The 23156-nt window shown below is 41.1% G+C and overlaps 1 protein-coding gene across 5 annotated transcripts in view; it reads left to right on the top strand.

Annotated features, from left to right (window-relative positions):
- ADAM22 (ADAM metallopeptidase domain 22) overlaps positions 1-20666 on the top strand; it is a 1877697-nt gene extending 1857031 nt beyond the window's left edge. For all 5 annotated transcript variants that reach the window (XM_069648369.1, XM_069648368.1, XM_069648372.1 and 2 more), the window contains one exon: positions 18441-20666. In XM_069648369.1, the coding sequence (XP_069504470.1) occupies positions 18441-18461 (21 nt within the window). In that variant the 3' untranslated portion in view covers positions 18462-20666. The remainder of the gene's footprint in view (positions 1-18440) is intronic.
- Positions 20667-23156: the final 2490 nt, after the last annotated feature.

Below are 23156 nucleotides of genomic sequence, written 5' to 3'. Positions count from 1 at the left end.
CTCTCTGCATGAATTTTTGCAGATAAAGGGGCAGAGCATTGAGGCCTTTTCCATCGACAATCCAAGTGTACCCCAGCTTGTCCTTCTCACATCGATCTAAAGTATCTATCCAATCCCATGCCTGCAGCTTCTTTTTTTACCTTTGACGGATTTCCCATCAATTCACCAACTTCAATATCTCTCACCTTCAAGATGTTCTCTACTCTATATTTCCAGGCGCCTAAACTTAAATCCAGGATTGCAAACTGTCTTATTAAGGTCACTTGGGCACATTTCCTATACAAAGCCATAGTCTTTCACACCACCATGAATTCTAGCGATTATAATTTGAGCTCCTGCCTAATCGCATACGTTGGAAGTCCATTAGGTAGTCTCAACACATTCCTCCAAAAAAGACCTTATCATTTCTCCCAAACTAAACATGATAGGTGGAGGGTGGCCTCGGATCCATGTTAAAATGTGTGCTGCTTTTTGTTTATAGAAGGAAATTTCCCAGATTTTCAGGGTAAGGACCTTCCCTAATTTATTCATTTTATCAGCCTAGATCGTAAATGCTGATAATGATCTGTTTCATTTCTACTCCTATTTATGGTCACCCCCAAATATAACATGGATTCAACTGTTTCTAAAGGGGTACCATCCACTCTCCATATAAATCCCTCACACTTCTTTTTGCTAGCCTATTTCATAGTCACAATATTAGATTTAGCGAAATTGGTCTTCATGCCGTTCTGACTCAAAAAGGCTTCAAAGGCTCTCAACCTCCTTTGCAGTCCGATCAGCATCTGATCTAAAAAGACGATATCGTCCGCAAATAGAATCCAAGGTACCCCCAAACCGTTGATCATCGGGGGAAAAGCCCTTACCTCACTTTGTGAGTCCGACAAATCGGCTATACAAAGGCAAAATAGAAGAGCGGCCAGGGCACACCCTAGTTTTAATCCACGAAAGGTGTAGATCTTATCTGAGAGGAGCCCCTTGCATGACATTCGGATCCGAACAGAGGTGTCAGTATACAGGGCTTTGATGGCTTCAACCAGGTCAGCAAGGCATTCCCATCTCCTCAACTTTGCCCATAATTTCCCACTGATGACTCCATCGAATGTCTGTTCGAGATCCATGAAAGCGAAGTAGAGAGTTTTTCCTGCTTTCAAGGCCCTCTCTTTTAAGAGATTTATAATAAAAAAGATTGAAGGCTGTACCTACCCCCTTAACAACTCCCTTCTGCCTTCGGCCCAAAATCCTGCTTTTCTCAGCCCATGCTCTTAGATCTCTGGGTAGGACAATCACAAAAAGCTTCCCAATCAAATCGAGCAGGGCAATGGGGCGATAATTTCTAAGCTCAGCCCGGATAGCTTTTTTAAAAATAGGAACTATGTTAGCCTCCATCAGGTCATGATCTCTTTATTTGCCACAATTTGGGAAAACATAGTAACTAGTAATCTGCCCAACTGCTCTTTGTTTTTTTTCAATTCAGGTTTGACAGGCCACCTGGCCCGCTTCCCGTGAGGAGCTCAGGTTGCCTATCATCATTGTTGCATCATGTTTGTCAAATGCAAAATCCCACATTGGAGGAGAAGGTTCACTCACTTGACAATTATTCCACCCTGGATCAGCAAATAGAGAGGAATAGTGCCGCATCCAATCACTCTCAGATACCATAATAAGGGTGTTTGCCTTTCAAAACACACCCTTGTTATTCATTAATTCCCAGATATCTTGGAATTTTTGCCACACACCGCTTTATGGATGCGTTCGGCATCATTTTCTGCTCTAATTGCCTTGGAGCTCTTGCACCAATTTCTATATTTTTGTCAAACCATCCTGATTCTTTCAGGTTTGGAAGTATGTTCACCTCTCCCAATGGGTCTTGCCTCATTTCTCATTGTTCTTCGCCTGTTTACAACATCCGGGTCATACGCATGCTTCTGAACCAATTGTTTTTTCCATTGGGTTTGCCTTTATAGCTGAATTCCTTGAGAATTCCTAAATATTCAATCATATTGGGATCCTCCTGGATTTGGGCCATGTATAGACTCGTCACTTTGGTCACCTCTTGCTGTTTTACCCAATTCCCACCCAGAAATATGGATAGCCAACAGATCATGATCAGTACATTTCTGGGGCATAATCGAAAACCATTCGACCTTCTCTCTGAGGTTATTGGACACAAAGCAATAGTCTATACACGACTCCAACACCCCACATTTCCATGTGGCATGCCCAGGTATATCCCTGCTTGTTTGGGCATTGAGCAAGTGCATCTCCCTCATTTTTATATTGAGCATCCACTCACACTCTCTTTCCCTCCATTTACTCTCCTTCGGGGCGATACCAGTTTTATCCAACAACTTAATGTTTAAGTCACCACAGATAACCACCTTCACCTCATCCCATTCACACATCACTTCATCGATGATTTTCATCACTGAATCAATCAACTTAGTTTCTCTCGCCATATTCATGCACCAATAGATAATGATTAGCACCAGTGATGTCTCTAATATGTCCTGTTTTTGTTTTAGAAAGAAAAGCTGAACATATAGGTTTGGGTATTTCATAGTTGTAGCACTCCAGCCTGATTCCATCTTAAGCGTCAACAGGCCAGCAATTGGAAGGGCTGCTTTTCCCTTGGGGGCCGGGTTTAAAAAGGCTAAATATCCTTCACACTCAGGCCGCTTCATCAAGCAAGTCTCCTGGAATAGCTCCAAGTGTGGGATTTTTTCATTAAATAGAGTCCTAAAGCCTCTGGTATTCCAGCATCCGATCTTCAATAGGCCTGGTCTCCTTGCATTGTGAGTCTAATCTGCTCTGGGATTGTTTAGAGCTCCAGCCAGCCAAGCCCACAAACTCTCCTCACATCTACTTTCACCAAATTTCACTGGCACCCTTTTGCTTCTTTGTTCCTGGTTTGAGACCGTGAAATTCAATGCGGCCAGATCATTCCTGACATAAGGGGTGGTTTTTTTCCTCTTTTCTATTTTTCTCTAACTTTTTTCTTCTCCACTATGTCATTGGAGCAGATTTTGTAGGTGTTTTTCTTTATTTCCCTGGGGATCGTTGCCTGTCTCCAGCTTGCTTTAATTTTATCATGGTAATCACTCACTTCATATCCCAGCCTCAAAAATGTCTCTTTCATTGATAACACTAAATCTTTCTTCGACTGTGAGAACAAATGTAAAAGGACCCAGTCCATTTGTTTCTCCCCCACGAATTCCAAAATTTTGATCTCTGTTGTGGCAATTTTACGAGTGGGTATGATACAGTTTAACAGCCTCATCACATTTTGTTTATTTAACACCGGCATATTAGGCCCTACCACAATTCTTTGAACATAGATTTTCAAACTTTTCAGCTCCTTTTTCTTAGATCTGTCTTTGTTTTTATCATCCTTTTTCTCCTGACCAATTTGCCATGCGTCTTGTCCTCTAACATAGCTCTCCTTGATGTTTTCGGGGACTTAAAAAGGGTCGAGTGTAGACAACCATTCTTTTTTTCTTCCAATGTTATGAACACAGTAGAGGGTTTTGGTGGTACTTCTACGATCGATTTACCACCTATAATTATGCCAGTCTTTTCTGAAGGCTTAGATTCTGCATGAGTCGATTTTCCTCATCCATTCTGGCCAAGTTCCATGGAAGACTTAGGTATTTCAAGGATTTGTTTTCCCTTAAGTGCTACAGGGATCGATATTCCGCAACCATTTTGGCCAGGTTTCACAGAAGGTATAGCTATTTCAAGGGTTAATTTTCCACCAAAATTCAGGCCAAGCTTAGCGGGAGATTTGGTTGGAAGGGTAACTTGGCTCTAATTCATGCTCTACAAATAGTGTTACTGAACACCCCATTGTTATACTTGAAGCTTTTTTCAATCATGAATGCAGAAGCAGCTAAACATTGCTCCCAGAGATAATATCCTTTCATAACAGGATCTAAAATCCCACTATAGTAAGCCAATGGTTTATGTCAATGTCCTAATGTCATTTTTTGTGTAAGGACTGCTGTCATAACTTCTCCATTTGAATGAGAAAATAAATACAATTCTTCATGATAATCTGGAATTCCTAACACAGGGGCTGTACTGATTGCCTTTTTTAATTCTTGATATCTCCATGTTATTTTACTCTTGCTCACCTGCGCTTCATTAAGTACTTTTAAAAGTGGCCGAATATATGTACTGCAATTGAAAACCCAGGCCCTACAATAGTCACAAAGGCCTAAAAATTGCTGCATTTCTCTCATTGTATTAGTTTCTGAAGTCTTCCTAATTGCTTATGCTCTCTCTGGTGTCACTGTCCTCCCTTTGTGAGAAATCAGCTGTCCTATATACAAGGCCTCTTCCTGATAATATTGTAAATGTTTCTTTGTCCACCTTATACCTTTCTCTGAGATTATAGTCATGAGCTTAATTGAATCTTCTGGGCATCTTTATTCTGTCTCACTACACACCAAAATGTCATCCATGTATTGGATTTTGGATTATTGCACTTTCGAGCTGAACATTACCTATGTCCATCTGAAGTACTCTAGACAAGATTGAAGGGGACTCACAGTACCCATGGGGTAAACAAGTATGTTTCATGCAAATATTTCTATATGAAAAGGAGGTCAATCTTGTGAGTCTTCATGAAGGGGAATTGAAAAGAACATGTTCTTAAAATCCATGACTGTGAAATATCTGGCCTTTGATGGGATGTTGCATAATATTGTTGCAGGATTTGAAACTAAAGGAAACTCAGCTTCGACTATATTGTTTAGGTGGCAAAGGTCCTGTATGCATCTCCATGACCCCCCCTTTAATTTGTTCACTGGTATGCAGACATGTTACGTGGAGAATCGGATGGCACCAATGTGCCTTGCTTCGTTAAAGTGGAAATAGTCTCAAATATACCTTGATCTGCTTCTCTAGACATGGGGTAATGCTTTGCTCGTGGCATAAAAGCTCCTGGTTTAAGTTTGCTTTTAACTGCTCCCACTCCTTTTAATAAACCCACATCATATGGACTTGTAATTCATAAAATATTTGGCATGTCCTCTAAATCTTTGTGGAAAAATGATGGTTTCTTTTTTACCAGTGCTATTCTCTGCAGTATTTATCTATCCTGTACTTTAACCCAATAAGTGAGATTTATAGAAAATACTAATTCATCATCTGAGTACTTATCCTGGAACAGCTCCTCGTCTGTCCAATCTGTCAGTTTGTATCCTGCAGTGAGGGCTATCACTGTTCTCCATCCTCTTCCCTCATCATCTGTCCCATAAAGAACCACCCTTTCTTCTCTGACCACTGCAGCTTTTAGCTCTAAGGGGATAATCTGCCCTTCTTCATCATCCATGGAGATCTCTGGCCTAAACATAAATTCATCAGGTATCGTCAATAGTTTACCCATCAACCTGGGTAGCCATGATAATAAAACAGTCCCTCCATACAAAAATACTTCTGTATATAAGGGAACTCCTTGTATTGCCTTCTGGTCTGTGAAGGTTAATATGAGCTCTCTCACATTCCTATAATGTATCCCTGGAGTAGAGCACACTATTCCTTCATCAGTAAAAGATTTCATCATGATATGTTTCATCATTAAGTCACGCCTTAATATGTTGACTGGGGTCTGCCTAGAGTATAATAATGGCACATTGTGTTCTCCTATAGAGAATGGTAAGTCGTCTGCGAAAGGAACTAAATTCATTGACCCAGAGAATCCCTGCACATTCATGGTAATACCTGACATTGGATATTGTCGCTCACGGACCCAGGAACGGATTGCTCCAGTGTCTACAAGAAATTAAAATGTCTTGCCTCCTATTGCCACCTTGACCTTTGGTTCCTCTTGGGGGTCTGGTGTCACAGACAGTAGTGGCGATTGCATTTGCAATGGCGCTTGCTGCATCTACTTTGATTGTGGTGCACGTGTCTGAGTCTGCGTATTATCTTTAGCATACTACTCCTGTGGTTATGTATTATATTGTGGAACATAGCCCATCCCCCTTCTTGGAGCTTGCCAATTTTGCTGCATGCCTCCTCTACTTCTACACATTCTGGCTATGTCTCCTATTCTCCTGCAATACCAATATTGTTGCGGTTGTGCGCCATTAAATCCTGAAAACCACCTTGCCCTCATCCTCTCAGCCCATTGCTGCTTCCCCTTGTCAAAGAATTGTACCCATCCTGATCCATGGAGTACACTGCATTATTTTCCTGCACTGGTCGCATTTTCTGTGTCACCTTACCCTCATTACTCACCAATACCGCTTCCTCTATGGTTAATTTTGATAACTTCTTCTGAACTAACTTCGCCTCTTCCTGCTTTCTACTCTTGACTTTCTTCTTATTCTTCTTCTGCAACAATCGGCAGTGATGCATGATCATCAACTGTATTTCTGGCCATGGTTTTGCTTCTATTCCCACCTGTTTCTTCATTTGCCGTTGCACTGGCTCGGACAGTCACTGACACAAAATGTGGTAAAATAATGCTACCGTTTTATCCCATGGTTCTCTCATTTTAAGGCGTCATCTCTCTTGAATATCTGGAATCAAGGCAGCAGGGTCTTCATCCTCTACCATTTTCCTAGTTGTATATGCACAAATGTCTGATGTATCGGGATATTATACTCTGAGCACCCGACATACATCTGTTCTGCAATTATTTAATGGTGCTCCATCATGTGTTGTGTTTTATGCAATTTGTAATAAGCAAAGGAAGCACACTATCAACAAATAAAATCAGGTGTAACCTAACTTCCAAACACAGGACCCGTGTTAACAACCTCTAAAGCAAACGTGGGTTGTACACATCTTGGTCAACAAAGATGTTTCATATTTCAACACATCGACATTTTATTATTTCATCAAAGCACACGTTTTAAACCACTTGTTGGTTGTATCAAAACATTAAAAAACATATAAACACATATCACTGCAGTTCAATACAACAGTATACAATCATAAAATATATACAAAAAAATCAAGTTGTCAGGACTTAATGACCCACCGTGATGATTTAACTGTCCCTATTTCTCACTATGTCTACACAGCCCAGGTATGCAGTCACACCTGTGTATCATGCTCGCTTCCAAATGTCGTCAGCCCCCTCCCCTAGAATATCTAGTAGCAGGCCTTTTATGTTACCTATGGCTAGCTTCATTTCTGATGTCATTCTCTCTAGCTCATAAATCAATTTTCCCGCACCCAAACTAGGTAATTTACATTTTAAATTGCCTTTATCCATTTTTGGCGGTGGAATATATTGTGGTCGTCCTCCGCCATTCTCTAACAATGGGAATTGTGAAAATGCTGGTCCGTAATCATACCTGCCTACACGTCTTGATTTCCAAGAGGGGCTAGCATCGCCTGATTGCCTCTGTCCTGCTAGCGCGCTTAACCTGCTTACATAAGGCAGGGATACCTCCCCTGCACTGCGCGATCGTGATTGTGGTCGCTCAGTATATGGTGTCGATTCTGGTATTTTTTCTTTGGGGTCCTCTAAATCTCACCATTTTAGCCCTGTCTCTACACTCAATTTTACTGAAAATCTGTATACACTCTCTCTTCGCTCTCTTTCATTTTCTTCCCTTTCTTTGTCTGACATCATTATGCCCCAACTTGTATGACTATTATCTTTTTCCACTCATCTGCTTAAAACCAGTGTTCTGTGCTCGTCTGTTATGATGTTATCTGACCTACCTCCCATTTCCCCCGAAAGAGATCCTTCAATATTCTCTCTGGTTGTATACCCTTCTTTATCCCTCATTTGTCTATATAAATCCCCAATTCGTTTACCTACATATTCTGTGTCATGCTCTTCAGCCCATGTTAGTATTCTTGGTCTCCCTTGCAGCTCCCTACGGGGCTGTTGTAACCCTCTCTCTTCCTCAAGTCGCTCTTGTGCTTCAATCGGCACTATGTTTCTATGACGAAGATAACATATCTTGTCCTCTTTTAATGCCCTACTTCTGTTCATTTCTTCTTCCCTTTGCTTGCTTTCTCTTTCTTCTTTGTATGCTCTCTCTTCTCCCTTTTCTTTCTTTTCCGGCTCTTCTCTTTCTTCTCTTTCTTGAACCCCATCCAAACCCTTATCATCCAGCTTGAGTAATATTTGTCCTCCCATCCCTTCGTTCTGTACCATTGTTATTCCCTTAGCTTTGTCTGTTATCTATTTCTGTTTCCTTGCTTCTTCCTCTATCTCCATCTGTCTATCTTGTATGTCCTTCCTTTCATCACCCTGTTTACTTTCATCTCCTGTCAATATATATTTGCATTCTCTGCTTTTGCTTTCTTCTGCATTGTCCTCACTGTTATAGACGGGGAGCTCATATGTCGGATTAACATTGCCCACCACTACTTTCATTTCCTTTAAAGGATAAATTCCTTTCTCCTCTGTACCTACGCTCTTATTTCCAGGAGAGGAAAGGGAAGCCAAAGACGTTACATCCTCCCCTTCATGCTAATTATGCATCCACACCTTCTCAGCTGCATCTTCCATAACTCTAAAATAGCCAACTCTAATGTCTTTCCCTTATATGTGGCATGCAAATATGTCATCATATGTTGCAATACCGTTTTTGACAACAAACCCTCCTGAAGCCATGGCATAAGTGTCTTATTAGTCATGCCTTAACCACTCCGAATGATACTTCCTTATTTTGGTTGTGTATTTTAGCAATTTTCTGCATAACTGTAGAAGAGGAGTGTCCCCCATGATGACAAGCCGATCTCGACTGTCTATACTTACCCAACCTTTTATTCTTCTCTTTATTCTATTAAATATACCACACTGATCAATTTGAGTAGGCACCATCAATCGGCACTTATTATCCAAAAATCATAATATATTAACCACTTTTAAAATCTATGAAACAATGTACTTTTTGATCCTTCGTTTACACTTTCTATCAATGTTTAGTATCTTGTTGTTTCATCATTGATATTCTAGGAATCTCTTTATTTATTTGTTTCCTTTGATTTTTATCCTACTAATTGACGTCAATCTTTTGATTAAAAAATATAATAATCGCTTTAGTTTCTTACTATCATTTTATGTCTATTAATCTAAACACAACAAATGTTTTATACTGACATATAAAACCATACACGTGTGAACTTCAATATATTTTCGATGCGTATGCCTTCCTTTACTATCTTTAGTAAATGTATCTCAACTCATTTTTACTCCATCTTGGAGTTTGATATGCTCTCTTCTTGTTGGCTTTGCCTCAGGAATCCTTAACACCCATATTTGGAGTCTTTTTAGTGTGTACCCTTCCTTCCTCTTAGAATCAGGAATTGAGGTATCTATCTCTCTTATTTATAGTCTCAACAAATCCTGTTACTTTTACACCTTATATTTACAACACAATCCCTCCCCCTATTGTTGCCACCTTCAATGTTCTACTTACATCCGTGGCTCAGCTTGCATCCCTCAGTATCGATTATTACTCAACCGACCAGTTCGCCTTAAGTCCCCTGGGAACCTGCAGGGACTGAACAGGAATTTTGTCAAAGAGGGACCTGTCAACCGTATCTTCTTACACGTGTTTTGTTACACGCTGTTCTCCACAGGAAGCTCTGCGGTCTTCTATCTAGTGGAGGAAGCAGCCGAAAGTCTGAAGATCTGGATCTAGGCCTAGGTTGATTAAACCTGAACCATCTGCACCGCTACCAAAATTTGCTGTAGCGCCTTGAAGCATCTCTTTTGCTTGATTGAATTACCAATAAAGATCTCAGACCAAACAACCGGACAGACTCAGAAAAGATGGCAAAGTACTACTTTATTGTCAATTCAATAAAGCAGGGCAAACTGATGAACAACGGACTGATGCTCGTACACTCACCAACAAACTTGATTATATTGAGATTATATACCCCAATATGTGTCATCTATGACGTTATGCTACGTGGCAAACTGTAAAACCTATTGACGGGAACGATTAGTTATGGGAACATATGTACCTATGGCACACATATTGGTTAGTACTTCATTGGCTGCCCTTATCTGTAGGGAACGTCTTGAACTACCTCTAAATACGTACAATACTGATTATAGCATAGAAAATGGCTGCAACATTGTACAGCAGGCTGCCCCATAGACCATCTGATTGGTTGGTATGCCCAGCCAAATGTAGACCTTCAGCTGGCTATCAGCACATAAGCAAAACAAAACCCAGGTGCTTAAGTCACGTCAGATTACTCCCCACTTTCACAATTTATCCATCATCTCTCATCAGTCCAACAATAAGCCAAAGTTTCCCGTCTGTAGTTGACCTGGTAGTCTTCTCTCTGTTCTGGGACATTCAAGGGAGCTTAAGCACATCACTATCTTCAACCGAGGCTTAATGAATAGCCCTTGTTTTCGACTTCTGAATCACGTGGGAGGAGACCGCAAATGTGTCCATTTCGACCTCCTATTTACTTCTATTTGATGTACTTATACTGGGTGTTCTTGCTCCTGTTGGCCTCTAGAGACTTGCTCACTCCATCTTGTAGGAGCCTTATCCATTGTTAAACGTCCAATACTTGGCTCTTCCAAATGTTTTCTCCTTCTTTAATCTAGGAGAAATATGTCTGCCGTATATGTCTTATCCATCTGCTTCCCTTTGTGCCTTGCAATTATTCCTTGAAATAGCATCCTTGATCCCAGGCCAGCAAAGACTCCTCTTTATTTTGGACACAAAGCTAATTCTCCAACGTCTCCTGATTTTGCACCCCTGATCTGTTACTGAGGTAGCTGGATTGAATATTTACACAAGCTGAAGTATTTTTCCTATCATGGCGGTCCTTGTATTTACACTTACTGGTCAGCAAGTTGCTACATCTTATTTATATATGATTACTTTATCATGTCATGCATATTTCGCTTGCACCTTATTTATATTGTTATTCTTAAGTATGTCCTCATATATCCTCTTTATGACATCACACTGGCCTCATCAGATTTCACTCAGTCAGTGTTACATGATGTCCAAAGGTGCATGCTGAAATCGTTCCACTCTTTCAGTGAGAGGGTACATTCGGTATGGTTGCCTGAGTGTATATCGTCTCTCATACAGTTGATTCAGTATAGGCACAACACATGGGGTCCCACGTATAGCCCTTCTCCTGCTCATCCCGTATGATGGCTGTGAGGGGGTGGGAGCTAGGGAAAATGCACTCTACAAAACATTCTGGTTCCTGAGGACGGTATTTTACAGAGGATCCATATTCCTCCCAAGAGGGGTCAGATTCATCCTCAGATTGTGAGACAATATTTATTTTAAAGATTTATTTTTTAAGATGCTGATACACTAGGAGACATATCTCTCTCCCCTATAGTCTCATTCTTGGTCTGTGTACAATCTTCTTCTTTCATCAAGGGACAAGAAACATTTTCTGGGATGTCATTCCTCAAGGTGTCCCTTTTATCTTCCCTAGCGGGTCCTTTCCTTAAGTCTTCATATATCACGTTTTCCACTCTCAGGCCCCTAGTGGTTTATCTTGGGGTTCAAGGGCGATTTAAAATGGTGCATCTCAATTCTTCTCCGTCCGACAGACTTGGTAACACGTTTAACTTTCCATCTTTACAGTGTGTTACATAGAAGAGCAAGCTGATGGGGTGATCTATCCACAATTTCAAAAAACTATTACCTTGTCTTTCCCGGGCACCATACAGTCTTGGGGCAGAAAAGATCATAAACATAGCCCTCCACAGTCTTCCTAGTTGGCAAAATAGCGTGGCAAGTTAATAGTTGAAAGACAGCCCCCACCCTAGAAGGTACATGAGTAAGGGGTCCAGGGTCCCTTTCTAAAGGTCTCTGTTCTCTAATAGAAATATAACTCTGTCTCCACTTTTCTCCAGATATAGGTCTTAGGGAACGGGAACCTATCTTGACCTCCTGGGTATATGACCCACTAGTAGGAGAGGTATTTCTATTCCACTCTTCCCCAGATGTAACAACTGTGGGGTATATTTTTACTCCTCTTGTGTGGGATCCCTAGCTTGTATAAACTGAGTCCGATCCCAATCCTGATACCATATGTGATGTATCAGCAATGAGAGGCGGAGACAAGGTTGTGTTATTCTCAAAATCAAACATTTTATTAAACACAAATGGGATGGAGAAATGCCTCTCTAGCCTTATTCTATAGAGGAATTTTCCTGCCTCAGAACTAAAACTAAGGTTCTCTCAGGGTCAAGTAGTCTGTAAGTTAAAAGCTGTCCTTGTGTCCAAACACTCTAAACTGACCCTCACACTGGAAACAAATATCAAAGGGTGCAAGGAAATGCCTTTTATTGGATAGTAGCAAAAAGTGTTCATAATCAAAAATATAAGGATACATCCAACAGACATAACTTCCAAGGAAAGGTCCTTGGATCCAGAGGATGGCTCCCTTCTCCGGGACTTTTACGTAGGATGACAAAAGTGTTTCTTTATCCAACAGTTCTTTTTTGTCTTTATACTCGACTCACAATGTTCTTGTTCAGATAATGAATTCCTTAACAGTCTTTCTTTAACTTGTTGAAACAATAGATCCCAAAACAGTCCCTCTTTACCTTGATCAAGCAACAATTTCCATAGCAACTTTTCTTTAGGTCTTCCGGTAACGTTTGTAGATTTACTGGTATGCTCCCCTGCAAGGAATCCTTTTATGGGCTTTTCAGATCACCCGGTATACTCTCCAGCCAGGTATCATCTCACAAAATCTGAAAACTCTAATGCAGATTTAGGTGCCTGGTGTTTTTGCTTGCCAAGACTTCTTTTGTGAGCTTCCAGATCCCCTGGTATATTTCCCTGCTGAGTATCTCCATGCAATGTCCACAATTTACACAACTTCTGGTGCCTGGTATTTCTGCTTGCCAGGACTTCTCTTGTGAGCTCCTCAGATCCCCTGGTATACTCCCCTGCCAGGTATCTTCCCATAATGTCCAATCTTGACACAGTGTTACGCTCACCTGGTATCCACAAGGACGCCACCCAGCTGGGTTACTCGCTGGTATGCTTCTCAGCTTTGCCCTGGTGTGGTCTGCGGGGAAGGTTCTGCCTTGTGTTAGAATTAGGCATGCTCTTCGTCCTGCCTTCTTTGTAGGGGCACGTTGTCTTTCATGGGCGAGTGCGGTCCAGTTACTTCACTGACGCTGGCCCGTTTGATATTGTTCAGGTAGGTCTTATTGCTGTTCTTTAGTTTTGTTGCTATCCTGCATGCCTTTCTTTGTTTAAAATGTCTCTTTTTTCTCCCTTAGGTATGCAGAGCTTCAGCGCGGCAAACTGGATTGGTTGAGCCCCGCTGGTAAATGATGGCACATTATGCGGTAAGTAAGCGCTATGCGCAGCGCTGCGAAGTCTTGCCTTTGCTAACCTGTGTTTTCCTTCCTTATAGGTCGCTGTGTTCTTCAGCGCGAGTGGAATGTCCGGAGTGGAGCCAGCCGAGTGGCGACCAGCCAGGTAAGCCTTTTGAGCAGTTCGTAATTTGTAAATTTCTCTACAGCTTTCTTTAATGTTGCCTCTATCTTCCTCTTTCAGGTCGTTCTGTCCGGGAGGCGTGCAGATTCGAGGAAGCTGCTCTCAGTAGCTGCGAGTGTTTAAAGATGAAGACTGCAGGTAAGATGCTGCTGCTAATGATGTTCCTTTTGTCTCCTTGCAGGTTCTGCTTCTCCGAGGTTCGAGGGAATAGCTGGCCATGGTGAGCATCACGTTGCAAGCTGCAAAGTAACACGAAGCATGTTCTGCAGTCAGGGTGTGGTTTATATAGCCCAGGTAAAGTAGTACCAGGGAAAGTAGTTCCAGGCCTGCCACACCCAAAACACTAGACCGCATAGCTTGGTGCTTAGGTACCAAGCTATGTGGATGCCTCCATGTTGGCTGACAATACAATAAAGTAGTTCCCAAGCACATTAGTGTTCATGGTGTATGAGCCTGGCGCCATAGGTGCCAGGACTGGCCCCATGAGGGCTTTTGAAGAGGATGCCAGGCTCTAGAGGCCCGAGTCCTGACTCCACCTGGTCAATGGGTTTGCCAGAGGGGGTTTTGGCCGAGGGTCGTGACACACAGCTTCAGATGCCTGGTATTTCTGCTTGCCAGGACCTCTCTTGTTTCACTGTTAGTTTGTCACAGTAGCACATTTCCTGAAGTGTTTGCCATATTTGCCTATGGAAACACTTGCTTAAGTTTTCCCTCAACATTGGCATCTCATGCACCTATACTGGCTTATGGTTTCTCGTTGCACTTTTTCTCGCCAGCATTCAAATATTCTGAATGTCAGATATTTGAAACAGGATTGCTCTTTATCTGCAGTCAACCACTTTGGTTTATTGTCCTTATTCGCAACCTTGTAACATTCAGTCATAGGTTCTCATGCACGTCAGTAAGCCCCGGAGTCCCCAAAAACCTTGGATAGACACACTGGTCCTTCATGGCGTCCCTGTTTCTTGGTGTGCCTTTGCAACAGTGTCTCTTCGCGGGATCAGCTTCCCACGCAATGGGGGCATTCACCCAGCATTTCCTGCAGCTCTGCGGTCACTCGCTGGCATACCTGTGTGGCCTGCACCGATGAACGCTGCCTCCCGGCATGACCACACCTCCAAGAGCTCTGCGAAGCTCCCAGTCCTCCTGCTGTCCCTCTGGTGTGCTTGCTGTGCCTCTCCTCCTCCCTCCCCACGCCGTTAAGTGATTCTTGATTCTTGCATTCTCGAGCCTCTGCCAGGGTTCGGACCTCCTCTTCCTTGCTGCTTTCTACTGCACGACAATGATTTTTTTTGCATCTGCCTTTTTTAAATATCATGCGCACCTTGTACCTCGAACAACTAGCCTGCGCGTTAGGCTTCAGGCCTCTCCTGATCTGTATAGACTCCTTCCTCCTCTCCCTCGTCTAAGCACTTGGGAATTGAAGTCCATAGCTGTTATTGGGCTTCTTGAATGATGCTTAAACGTTTCATAAAAAGCCATATGAAAACCAGAAGATGTGATACGTGAATTGTAAATGACTGAGTCATTGAAAGGTGTTTTACTAGAGGGATTCAAAGAGGAAAGGGGAAATACCATGTCTCACCCAATGGACTCACCACCTCCCCCGGTCATTGTCTCCTCCCATGTAATCCTCCCTCCTATAGAAGCCATCAGGATCAGGTAACAAATGCCATCCCCTGTCCGCATGCGATGGGCTCAAGAGAGGGGAATGAGTCATGACTCCACCGGATTCATCACTTTAGGTTGAGGATAGAATGGAGCACGTGTTCACTAAAACTGATGTTCAGATTTTTGGGAAGTGGTTGGAGAGGCAAGGTTCACCTAAGAGAATGAGGTGATGTTTAGTGGAAAGAGAAGGAGCTGCCCGAATTCATCAAGGAAGGATCCAGTGGGACCTGGAGGGCGATAGATGTGGGTGATGTGAACCGAGTAAGGCAGAGCAATAGCCTCAAATTTGGTGTACATCAAGGGGCATGTTTGTCTCCTTCATTATTTAATATATTCACTGTTCCATTTTTTGATCTTCTGGAAGCGAATCATGTCACTTTTACCAACTATGTGGACAACACAGAATGTGTCGTCACATTGTCTGGTAATCATACTGAAGATAAACATACTGTAAGTAAAACCTATGAACTCATTCAAACTTTGGCCTGGCACTTAACAAAGAAAAAACAGAATATAAATTACGGAATTTGAGTGTGCAATACAAGTACTTCGAGGTAGCAGGTTGTAGTATTAAAACACAAAAAAAGTGTATATCTGGATCAGAATTTGAATATGAAAGCCCACATCAGTGACTTTGTCTCCTCCACTGCGTACTATATTAAATTGCTGGCACAGATTTGCTCTTATATATCGTGTGTAAACTGTGAGACTTTAGGTAAGCTATTCTGGGTTCATAAATACATTACTGCAGTAGCCACTTTGTGGGCAAAGAAAATTCTGAGTGTGAAAGATTACAAACTATACAAATGATGTAGTCAGGGTGATTACTGGCTTAAGAAGACAAGGGGCCTCATTCCAAGTTTGGAGGCAGCCATGGTGCTACTAGCTACTAGCGCCCTGGCTGCCTCCAAACCCGGGTCCGGGTCCGGTCTGGTTGAATGGGGACTTACCGGGACATTCAGACCTGTGCGGACTCCATTCAACCAACCATGCCCCATTCCCATTTGAGCCCCCATAGGGCTCAATGGGAATGGGGAAGGCGCTAATTATGGGCCCGCAAATAGCGGGCCCGTTATTAGCGCCCTGGTCCCTTAGCGGGACCCGCAAAGGACGTGTGGTCAGACCACACGTCCTTTGCGGGTCCCGCTAAGGGAACTCGGAATTGGGCGGTAAGGGTTTACCGGCATCCGGTTCCTTAACGGTGACCGTTAACCCTTACTGCCCAACCTGGAATAATGCCCAAAACCATGTCTCTAATGCAAGGCACAGTCTGCACTGGCTTCCCATTGAAGCAAGACTACACTTTTTCTTACAAGTTATGACCCATAAATGTTTGACTGGCATGTGCCCTTTATACCTGAGGAAATTTCTGATTCACAAATCATGTGCAAGATCTCTGAGGTCCAATCATGCTAATCAGCTGGCAATACCAGCTCACAAGCTCACACAGGGCATGGAAGGAGCTTTTTATCTTGCTGCTCCTAAGGCATGGAATGCTCTACCCCCAGATATTAGAATAGTGACATCTACTGAGCAACTGAGAAAGAAACTGAAGACCCTAGTGTTTAGATAACTTTTGACTGATTTTGCTATATGGATCTTCTCTGCCTCCTGTTTGCCTAAGACCTGTGAACCCTTTTCTTTCTGTGGTACGTTCTCGCTTATTAGTGCATTCTTTAGTATTATCATGCATTGATTTTGGAAATTCCCTTTTTGTAGGACTGCACAAATCCTCCACTGCTCCACAGAACGTGTTTTTAATGCTTCCGCGCTGCTCGCTTAGTATATGGAACCAAGACATTTTATCACGTTTTCAAAATTTCATTCATTGGCTTCCACTTGAGCTAAGAATTCTTTTTAAATTAACTTGTATTGTTTTTAAAGCTATTCATTTCTAGAGCTCTTCTTATTTGTCTGATAAACTAAACATTGGTGGAAGTACCCGCGGTCTTCATAGTCACGACTATGCCTTGAAGAACCTACATACAAATGTTAAGCTTTGTGTAACCGATACTTCTCTGGTGCCGCTTTGAAGTGTTGGAATGCTCTTCCTTTAGAATTACGACTGATTCCTGAAGCTTTTAAGTTTCGTAAAACCTTAAAATCTTGCTTCTTGAATGCTGCATTTTAATTCTTGTGGTGTTTATTTTGTATCTGCTATTTAGTCATATGAGTCTGTTTTTACTTGTTCTTTGTTCTAATAGCATAATATTCTGTACTTTGCATATTTTAATATTATACAGCTTTCTGATGCTGCCTTGTTTGCTCTATATATAATTTCTACGTATAATAAAAAATAAAATAACGATTTGTATGTATACAGGGTTATATTTGACATGGAAATAAGTTAATTTAAGGAAAAACATTTGATAAATTGCACAGTTGTAAAGGTTTCATTAAAAACTTTAGAAGTTCACCAAGTTGCAAAGTTGTGAAGTGTGGTAATTCCTCGAGCAGAATTAAGCCTTTGAATGCCCGTAGTGTTTAGTCGAGCATGAGTGAAATGCACTTAGTGATCTTAGGCAGGCACTTACAATCCAAGAACAAAGGGGACCAAAAAGAAGGAATTGGCCTCCCAAACCCACCAAATTGAAAAATCCAGTCAGGTTTTAAAGGTGACAAAAAGCTCTGCAAATAATCGCCATAGCAATTCTTGGATGTGTGCTGTTCTCATACATATTCCTTAGAGCTATTGTGAAAACCAGCTGCATGCACCTGCTCATGGGGTCAACAAGCCCTGCGCTTATTACAAATTATAACTGTTATCCTTTCATGTGATCAGAGTTTTGAGAGATGGAAAGAGATGAACAAAAAAAGAACATTGCTCCCCTGCACATCTTCCCATGTATGGAAAGAAAACAAGTTGCCATAATTTGACGATCTGTTGCAAGCACCAGTATCTCCAGAAGAAAAGTGCTACTGGATTTCCTGGCTAACCAAACACTGGAGTTGTTTACATTCTCCCTGGTCATTTTGTAACATGTTCGGCTTACACTAGCCAGGGGGTCTGCAATCTGTGACTCTCCAGATGTTTTGGACTACAACTCCCATGATCCCTTATCATTGGATTTCCTTGTTAGGTCAGATGGGAGCTGTAGTCCAAAACATCTGGAGACACAAAGGTTGTAGATCCCTGCACCAGCATGTGGGTTTACCAAACGTAGCACTAAAAGTAAGGTGGGTGTTCTTAGAAATGTTGGAGCTACTGTATTAACATCTATGCTACAAGTTTGCTTTGTTCTTGTGTCCTTCATTGGCTCGTATCATTATATTGAATTTCAGAATTATAGCCAGAATGCTCACTAACAGCTCTTTTCTCTATTTCTTTGTATGCAGCTGTGGGAGACTTCCATTTAAGTACACATTTTACTTGGAGCTGTGTCGGAATTCCTCATCCTCAACTTTTATAGAAATTTAAAAGTCATCCAGTCACTGCACATGTCCCTACAATTTTAAAAACCAATAGCCGATGACAATGGAGCAAAGGGGAGTGAGGACGAAGAGCATGATTTCTGGTCTCCGGCTGTTGGCTAGATTTTTACCGATTTCAAGCAATCTGTAGGGGACAAAACCGATGGACTGGTAAAGTAAAGACTATTCTGCATGGCCCATATGTGCGAAAACAAGACGCCAAATTATTTACACTACCCAAACATGCAAGGTTTGACACATTTTCGTGCCACCTCGCCCCAAAAAGAGAACTGGAGCACTCGAGCACTATAGACAGTCAACAGCGTATGCATGAACCCTCTGCTCTTCTTTTCCACATGTAGGGAGGTCAACACATATTTGCAACTAGCATGCAGAAGAATGACATTAAGCATTTTTGCAGAGGGAGCTTCATTCTGCCGAATGTTCAGTTAGACATATTTGAGTCACTTTCACAATTATCATTTCTGAGAATACATACGAAAATGTTCATATGTAAACATTCAAACATCTTTAAATATCCTTGACACATGATTGTACTTAATAAAAGGACTGATGGGGCTGTCCAGGTACAAGGAGGCAATACCTCCATGCTGTAATGTGGTTCTTGAAATGGCCCACCCCTTACTCATGGTACAGCAGACTGATCTGAATTGGCATCATTACATCGCAAACATTTATTGATGGACATTTTTTCAAAGAAAAGCAGGTAAAGTCCCAGAGCCCGCATCACTTTAATGTGTACCAATGTACATTTAAAATAAAAGAAATCACTGAAGAGGCTTTTAACTGCTAAAGTAGCACAAAGTGGTTTAGCCAAATTAGAGAAGAGATATACAGGAAGGTTTATGAATCTTAAAATTAAAGCTAATCCTTTTACGGGAAGATGGTTGTATTGAGTGTTGAGCCAGTACCATGTGAGGGTCTATGGCTTCTATGTGAGAAAAAAAAGTCTCTATTCATTCTTGCACGTTTTTATGACAAAAAGACCCCGCACTTGTTTTGCTCACATTATAATGTAAATTGAAATATATCAGTATTAAATATTCAAAGTTAAGACTAGATGGATTCTGGATACATGAATAGTAACTATTGGCTCAATTATGAAAGGCAAGCATTCTTTATTTGAAGACTGAGTATTTTCATGGGTGAAGAGTCTTGAACATCTGGAGTTTCAACTACTAGCTTTGATACACAGCACCATGGTACTGCTCCTCTCATGGTTTGAACAAGTGTTTCACACGTTTGGTAATTCAAATGTTTATCATGTGCCTTTTTTTGACATTTTGTTTGATACTGTAGAGGCCGAGAAAGTGCTCCTGTTGTGCACATTTTTTTTTTAATGTCAGCCAGCAATGGTTTTCAGTGTTAGCAAGTTCCCATCTAAAATGTTTTATCTCCTACACAGACACAAATGAATGTGATATTTACTAATGTCTGTTTATTAGACGCTGTTGAGGCTACACCAATTTCCAAATTGTCTGATGGTAACCCTTTACAACAGGTATCGGAATTATGTAGTTAGGAGAGAAAATTAACCAATGGTACAATATATGGAATTCTCTAGGGATGTCCGTGATTCACGGACTCCGCGTACTCACACTGAGACCCAGCCACTCCTCTTCTAAAAATCATTAGAAATAAGAAGCAAGTCAGTTTTGCAACACCAATAAATTGATATATTAGATCTGGTTCATGGCAACAAATACTTTAAAGTCATGGAGATGCGAAAGATGAAATGAGCACCAAGCTCAGTGCCTATTATGTGCTTAGTGATTGAAGCATAGATCCCTTTTTTCAGAGACATATTTGTGAAATGTAAAGATCTGTAGGAATTGTTCCCAAAATGCTCATTGATTTCATGCAAAGCATCCAGGAACCTTCAGTAGTTGAATCAGTCCCCCTTCCCTTTCCCTTGTGGGTATTTCGAAAGAACACAATAGGAGTGTACCAGATTTTCCATTTTCGATGGATAACCTAATTCAGAAAATAATTGATATGTTTTGATAATGTGCTCTGCTATATATGACAAGTGTAACATTCGTATTATGACTACAGTACATACTCAAAGTGATCATTAGAAATGAGCACTGTAAAATATTAAAAAGAGCCAATTTGCAATGTTGGTATAATTAGTGTACTTTTCCAATCGCTTCTTTTGCAAATAAAACATAGCCACCTCTCCCCCTCAGAACACTCTCTTGAAGATATCTGTGCTTTTTCTATGGTCTTTGCTAATGACACCAGCTGGGTGGCACTAGCAAATGCTCACCTGAAAAACAATACTCCTGCCCACAGAACAAGAAAGAATGATAGAGACAGAGAGAAAGAGAAATCATGAAGAGGCAGAAAGAGAGAGAGAAAACAAAACGATAAAGTGGCTTATGATACACCAGATGCAACTAGCTTGAAATAGTTTATGATCATCAAACCTAGTGCTAGATTTGAAGCAACTGATACACTTTGGCTTTTATTTTCCTGTGTAGATCAAGTTCAAATCAAGTAAATGCTTTATGCACAATTTAGAAGGACATTTGCTGAAAGGCGCAAACTGGGGCTTTCACAATTTGCACCTGTACCTGCAAATCTCTCAACATCGTCATTAAGAATTGCATGCAGTATCAAATTCACAAAGTGAATTCTGCTTGACATAGTTTTGTGATTCACAAAAACTATCACATTCCCATGGTCTAAGTCCCTGGCAGCGGACATTCTCGAAGGATGGTGATGTCTGAAAAAACTTAATTAATACCTATAATGGTAAAGGTGGCATTAAAGAGTGGGTGAAAAGAAACTGATTTATGAAATATCATTAAAAATAGAACCGATTTCCATTATTTTGCCCTAGTGACAATTCAGACCAGGTGCACATTGTGACCTTGGAGGAGAGCAAGAGATGTGTTCCTTTTTTGTGAATCATGATTCTCCACGTGGTCTCGTAGTTTTGCCCCCACCCTTCCTTGGCCACTATCTTTTTGCCTAAAGAAAGTAGAGATAGTTGGAGGTCTACCCCCCCACCCCCTCACACCACCCAGTCCAACACCAATTAGCGTGTGTACATTTCCCTGTGTAGCCGTTTGGTAGTACAAATGCATTTGCTCTCGGAAAATAGCTTTGTGGATAAAGTCATTTGTCCTTGATCTAAAAGAGCTCATTTCTAAATATTCACATTGTGTGTAAGCAAATGTTGAAATATTTGTTAAGATTTCTGTAGGAGTATAATTGGTCAAAGCATCAAATAGTTCACAATATAGAATGTGGTGGGTTTTTTTTTATCGTGCACAAATCTCTTCAAAAGCATTGCATATTGTCGCAGAATTGCCAAGTGTATAGTAACAAATTACAATGCATGAGAGTGTCCATGTATACAACAACAAAGGGTAGTTGTACTGTTTAGAGCATAGTTACACAATACATTCGGGGCATAAGGCTGGCACCGTGGTTCTTCAACCAAGCAGGAAATAGAAATATTTCTCAAAAAAACTGTTAGACATGCAAAAGAAATCTCTGACTTGCTATTAGAATATATGACTGTAAGGGCCCCTTTCTAACACACGTAATATAAGCATCAATACAGAATTAAAGCTGGAATAAGCAGAAATGTACACATTAAAGTCAGTCGAAATGTTGTGAATATTCCTGATAGAGGTCTTGTGTATTGAAATACAAAAATATGTTAAAAGATTATAATATAAAGGAGAGAAAACAGTGCCCTGGTTAGTGAAGGACTTCGAAGACACCTGCACTCATCCGCCAAGAGTAACATGGCAGACTTTTTCGCACGCAAAATGAAAATGGCTGTTTGGAACATTCGGACCTGATGGTAAGACCAGTAAGAAAGCAATAAACGAAGCACAGACAATCAGGCAAAAAAGCTAGATACACAAGCACACCTAACAACTCACTCCTAACATACTCACCCTATACTGTAGATTCTAAGAGATGCTGCAGGCACCTCAGAGTTCCAGCTATTTGAAAGATGACAATATAAAATTGTCAGCAGCATCTGAGAGGCCTGGAGTACTTACAAGATGCACTGTATCAAATATCTATGAATCCCAATGGGACGTACACATTTCTGAAATGTTTGGCATCTGATGGCATCCATGGGATTTAGACCTCTCCTCAGGGGGATTGCCATCAGTGCATGTTGTTCTCTTGCACTGGCACTTATGAGGAATGTTTTACGTTGTCATTGGAAAATAAAATTGATATTGATTCTTGAGTTCTTTTTCACATTTTGTTTTATCTGTGTTGCATGGCAGATACATGTTCCGCACAGTATGTGCGTCTTCAAGGCAGCACGTTTATTTTATGCAAAAACAACTATTGAATCCTAGCAATGGTGAACGTACAAATAACCCATGTTGGGTAGTGTATGGTGCTCTGGCAACTGTGATACCCCTAAAGAAATGATTAAGTAAAACACACTGCCAGGGGTCTAACCACACAAACATGACACCCAACAAGGAAATGCACATGCTGTACGAGAATTGAGTTGGCCAAGCCACATCCATAAAAGAAATGTGAAAAAGAACACAAGACTCAAAATCATTTATACCTTCCAATTATAAAGTTTAAAAAAATCCAAATATGTACATGCACAAGAGAGGAATATGCTTT

Source organism: Ambystoma mexicanum, chromosome 2q (assembly GCF_040938575.1).
Source record: "Ambystoma mexicanum isolate Mex_15411 chromosome 2q, UKY_AmexF1_1, whole genome shotgun sequence".
NCBI classification, from domain to species: Eukaryota; Metazoa; Chordata; class Amphibia; order Caudata; family Ambystomatidae; genus Ambystoma; species Ambystoma mexicanum.
The sequence above is the reverse complement of the archived record's forward strand: the minus strand, read 5'-3'. Positions and strand labels throughout refer to the sequence as shown.